The 5,326-nt window shown below is 36.3% G+C and overlaps 1 protein-coding gene across 1 annotated transcript; it reads right to left on the bottom strand.

Moving 5' to 3' along the window:
* Positions 1-1,294: 1,294 nt before the first annotated feature.
* On the bottom strand, positions 1,295-5,110 carry LOC136797539 (allatostatin-A receptor-like). Its single transcript, XM_067054119.1, has 3 exons — positions 4,087-5,110; positions 3,222-3,429; positions 1,295-1,989 (listed from the first exon to the last, which is right to left on the bottom strand). The coding sequence occupies exons 1-3, from the start codon at positions 4,849-4,851 to the stop codon at positions 1,712-1,714; spliced, it is 1,251 nt and encodes a 416-aa protein (XP_066910220.1). The 5' UTR covers positions 4,852-5,110; the 3' UTR covers positions 1,295-1,711.
* Between the last annotated feature and the right edge of the window lie 216 nt (positions 5,111-5,326).

A 5,326-nucleotide genomic window follows, 5' to 3' on the forward strand; every position in this document is an offset into this window, starting at 1 on the left:
TCTTTATGTCACAATCATTACTTTAATTTACCAAACCTTCTTTATCAACATCCAATTTTTGACAGCCTATTTAATGATAACTGATTCAGCATCAATTGCGAGTGCACCTGGGAATGTTTAAGGGATCATTAACTGAAAACGTTGCAAAGCCTTTTTTGACAATTATATGATACAGGAAAACTTGTCTCGTGATTAGAATCCCCGCTCCTTCCAATAGCCTAGCCGGCTGGCCGTGGACCCTGTAAATACAATCGAAAATACTGTTTAAAAGTCCAAATTTACTTGCCTACTTTCGTAAAGAATCGACTCTATAAACTTTAGTATGAACTTTCTTTTAGACTTTTGTCTAAAAACTTTAGGGTTATTTATCATTTTAAATCGAGTCAAACGGTTGTAATCAGTTGTAAACAAAATGGAGTCTGTCAGCACAAAGTAATGTTTGTTCGTTTGTTGTTCATTAAAAGGACTAGTTATCGCATGACTTCGAGTGTAATACGACAAATATTTTACGGGTTCTGAGATTTTTCCGTAATGTTTTTTCCGAGCTTTTAGGCGAAAAAAAAATCCCGGAAAATCTTCGAACGAGTACGACAAGTAATAGTACTAATATACCTACCAACATATAACCAACAAGAGATTTTTGGTAAATAATCTTCGGGATTATTTGTCTGTCACCACTATTCATCATGGTATCTGTGTCTCGTATGCACAGAACTAGCGGTGACTGGACAGCTCTAAGCGTTCCAACTTGAAAAAGGAGGAATTCCTACTTCATTCCCCAGTGAGGAGGGCTCATATCATCAATCTTCAGGATTTGAAATTGCTACAATTTTATTTAAAAATACTGTCGGTAAGCCGGATGAGGAAAAAAAAGTTTAAACTTCGTGTCTACTGAAAATTACGTGAAAATTTGCCCTGCAAAATGCCATACATTCTGACGATTCTTAAAAGTCTTCGACAAAAGGTGGGTGCCAACGACGAAATCAGTTCCACAAAAAATGCTTGAAAGCTCTATAGTAACAGCAACAGACAATTGAAATTTATAAGAAAGATATTCTCTGATTTGTTCCAGACGAACGTGGAATCAGGACCATGCAACCTAGTAAGGTTGGGTTTAGGTTGGCCTAGGATGTGGTCTGTTAGAGTGTGGTCGGCTATCGTTCGGCTATTTTTAAACAAATGAAAGAGCCATCCTTGTTGGGAAGATTGTAGCTCTCAAGATGGCGTGTATTTCTGCATGTATACCCGTGCCTTAAAAAGCTGAATAAAATTTTCCGGTGATCTTTTTTGTCAAATCTACTTTTCCTTTTTTTCCTTATCAACAACCAATATTTCACAGCCTTCTTAACGAGAGCTGATTGATGTAGCTACATGGCGAATCCACCCGGACACTAAGGCGCTCTTTACAATAGCGTGATGAAAAATTGTAGATATATAGAGTACATATATGAATAACTTTAAATTTGAAATTTGATAAAGATTACAATCAAGCAAAACCCAATGATTCACTCAACTGAAAATTTTAACTCTAACTGGCCACTTGCCATTGGAAATTTTCGGAATGTTAAAGTGGCATTCGAAAAGATGCGAAATTTGGAGTATAAAATAAATCCCGTTAGGTCATCGTTATAACAAACTTAATCCTCCAGTAATTTTTCTCTCTGATAACTTTAACACCTTTGATGGTATAAGTAAATTCACCTAACAAACTTTAGTAAAATGGTTCTTTATTATCGGATGAATTGTCTTCATCCGAGTGAGTCTTCTCAATTACATCGTGGTCCTTTGAAACGCTTTGCATTCTCATATCATACGATTCTGACGCACTCTCATAACTTTTGACGGGGGTTGGAGCATCTACATGGTCCACTATGTTTCGCTGTGCAATATTCATCATAATGTTATCGTTTGGACCCCCTTCTTCGGGTCCTTCATCTTTTGGCTGCTGTATTGGATCATTTGAGTTTGATGTATCTTCCATTACCTCGCCTGTAAAGAAAAAAGTTCATTCACCATTTTTAGACATGGCGTTTAAGCACGAAGGGCTAGGATGTCGTACTTTTGCTGAAAAGTGTGCCGTGGTTAGTTAAGAAATCCTACCTAAGTCACGTAACATTACAATAGAATTTCAGCGCTTGACCCATCAGAAGTTTCACGGGTTTTCGAAAAAAATAGCAACAATATTTTTTGCGATATTCACTTTTTTTTGCCTGCGATGGCTTAAAGCCTGACATCTAACCCTTCGGGCTTTATAAATCTATGGTTTTCGCCTGTTATAGCAAAATTCATAAAACATCAGCAAAAACTCGATACAGGTCAGAGCAGCATTACAACACTTCCTTCTCACAGACCCACTGGGGACCTCCTCAAACTGGAAAAATCGGCCAAAAAATCGTCCCCGATTGAAAGTTTCACTCCAGTTTTTGTGTCGCTGAGAATAATCAAATAAACAAATCCTCACAGCAAGCTACTGTGCTATTTTCTATCCTCACTATTTTAGCCAACGAAGTCTTGTGTTCCTATAGAGTTTTCTCTTATTTACTTTTATTAAAAAAACGGGTCCGAGATTTTAAATACAGGACAGTGCATGAGATTCACAGTAGCTCTCAGGGATATTTCGTTTGCTGTGATACACTTAAGTGGATAAATTTTCGCGTGGATTAATTTTCGCGGTTTTCGCGAATTTTGGCCATTTTCGCGAAATTTAGTCCACGCGAAAATTTTGAAGGCCTTTGATTCGCGAAAATTAATCCACGCGAAAATTTTGAATTTGTGTTTTTTGCCCAAAAGCCCTAGGAAAATGAAAGAAATCAGGTGAAAAACAGGCGAATAAAATAAAATCCTCGCGAAAACTTTCGAACAGGTTGATTCGCGAAATTAAATCCTCGCGAAAGGTAACTTTTTTCGCCTCGCGAAATTAAATCCACGCGAAAATTTATCCACTTAAGGTACACCACATAGCCTTGGCTCAACAACTGATATCTATTTGTACTAGAATGATATTAAAATTGTTTTACCTAAAATTGGCCCGAAAAGGAATAGAAATGGCTTCGAATAACTGAAGATCGAATAACTAAAGTTCAAATAACCGAGAATGTTTTTGCATGGGTTTGGTAAGCAGATCTAAGGGGAACACTTTTGCATTTCGAATAACCGAATTCTTGGGATAAGTGCAGGTTCGAATAACCGGGAATCTACTGTATTCTTACAAAAAGACTTACTGAGTGTGTTCGAAGGTCTATTGATCAGCGTACAAGTCATATAATACAACACCAATGTAATATGCCATACTAATGCATTACGAAAACGTTTTCTTAGAATCGGATGTAGCCATGGGTTTACCACGCTGTGCAATGCAGCCAATCGGAACGCGAGCATTGTATACCAATCGTCAACCGGCACTTTTGCTAATCCAAGGATAAACAAGACCTGGAACGATGAAGTACCGTTTTTATATTCTACAGAATCGTCGTCTTAGTCTGTTTTAATAAGGATCAGTGATGAATGGCTCTTAACAAATGCATACATTTTTCATGTTGATGGTGAAATAAAATATTCTTTGCTCGATTCTTGATATTCATGACGTAATCTTTTATACGGTACGGAAACACCCGAGAAACACTGGGAGTTTGCCACCAGTTTTGAATTTAAACAATGAAACTCGTGGCAAACGCCCGTTGTTTTCCGTGTATTTCCGTATAAAAGATTACGTCATTAATATCAAGAATCACTGCTAGTCTGTTAATCAGACTCGAAAAACTGTGTCGATAAACAAAAGTTGAGAAAAAGTTGGATTCCAAAGAACCTAGGTTAGAAAAAAACGTTAGAAAGACGATTCTCATTTACTCTGACGTTTTTGGGGTTACATGTGAAAAACGTGAGAAAATATCAATTACAGTTGACGCTCTCTAATTCGATCTTCAAGGGGAATTGGATTTATTTAATAAGGGAGCTTATCGAATAAGAGAGCGTCGTTTATGAGAGTTTCTTGTTGACGGGGACTTTAAATTTTATCGAATAAGGGAGCCTATCGAATAGTAGAACGTCGAATTAGAGAGCGTCAACTGTACTTAGAAAAAGACTTACCAACACTGGAACCCAGACCACCATTGAAACCAAACATGAAACAACACAAAGTCGAATGAACAAGAACTCTTCGCTATGTCGATTCTGTTGTACACCACCAATCGAATGTTGTTGTCTAAAATTCGACATCTTTCGAACTGTACATACAGATAGCGTATTACCCAAAACATTTAACAAAATAAATATCGATAAAATGACAACGTAAAAGATCACATTAAATACGATTCGTATTGCCGAGACATGTTCTAAATCAATCATGCAAAACGTACCAGGAAAATACACAATGTTATTATGGTTATTTTGAATAATAGTCGGTAAGCTAAATACCATAGATACTGATAAACAAGCGATGTTAAAAAGTGCTAATTTTCGTCTGGAATATGTCATATGTTCTTGGTATAAGTAAGGTTTCGCTACCGCGTAATACCGCTCAAATGTGATTGTCAATATCAGAATCATAGATTGAACGTTTGTGAATATCAAAAAGAAGGTTTGGATATCACACAACCAGCTGCGTGCTAGATATTTATTCATAACGTACATTATACCTGGGATGATATAGACGACAAGAACGCAGAATAAGTCAGTCATTGTTAATATAAGGATTAACATGTTAGGTGTGTTTTTACGGTATTTCAAGATGCATGATATTGTGGAGATGATAAAGATATTACCGATGAGACCAAATAAGAAACTCATGAACCATGATACTGCTGCTAAGATGCGAGCATTGCTACCGAACTCATCTGCAAGTGATAATGTCATCGTTTCTTAGAAGTCTTTTTGAAGAATCTGATGGGTTTTCGATTGTTTAAAATCAACGCCGGTGAATTTCCGTCTCGATATATCTTTCGGTAAGCTGGTAAACTTTGTTCCTTTGCTTTACTTCTTTTTTTCTTTGGCTTTGGGTTTCATTGACTATTCTGGGACTTCTCCATTAAAAGTCACAATTTTTCGATTCCCAGTTTATTGAATACCTGGTTTCTTTTTGTTTTGTTTTTTGTTTTGTCTTGTCACTCCCTTTTTGTTCTTTTCCAATCAATTCGAATTTTTTACAAACAAAATAAAAATCCATCTTTTTCTGCATGATATTTTTTTTTGAATGAAAAGTATGTTTTTCATTTTGAAGTCGCACTGTGTTCAAAATCAAAATATCAATCATATTGAGCATTTCGAATGCCAATAAAATTTATTAGGAGATGAATAAAATAGCAGATATTAAGTTAAATCTTGACATCTG

Source organism: Clytia hemisphaerica, unplaced genomic scaffold (genome assembly GCF_902728285.1).
Source record: "Clytia hemisphaerica strain Z4C2 unplaced genomic scaffold, Clytia hemisphaerica genome assembly, whole genome shotgun sequence".
In the NCBI taxonomy this organism is placed as follows: Eukaryota; Metazoa; Cnidaria; class Hydrozoa; order Leptothecata; family Clytiidae; genus Clytia; species Clytia hemisphaerica.

Bases quoted from the DNA above. Each gene is read 5' to 3' on its own strand.
- LOC136797539 (XM_067054119.1), bottom strand. From the start codon at position 4,851: ATGACATTATCACTTGCAGATGAGTTCGGTAGCAATGCTCGCATCTTA. The intron at 3,430-4,086 runs GTAAGTCTTTTT...TCATCGTTCCAG, and splicing joins TGGTCTGGGTTCCAGTGTTG to GTCTTGTTTATCCTTGGATT. The intron at 1,990-3,221 runs GTAAGTCTTTTT...TTTTCTTTACAG, and splicing joins TAGACCTTCGAACACACTCA to GCGAGGTAATGGAAGATACA.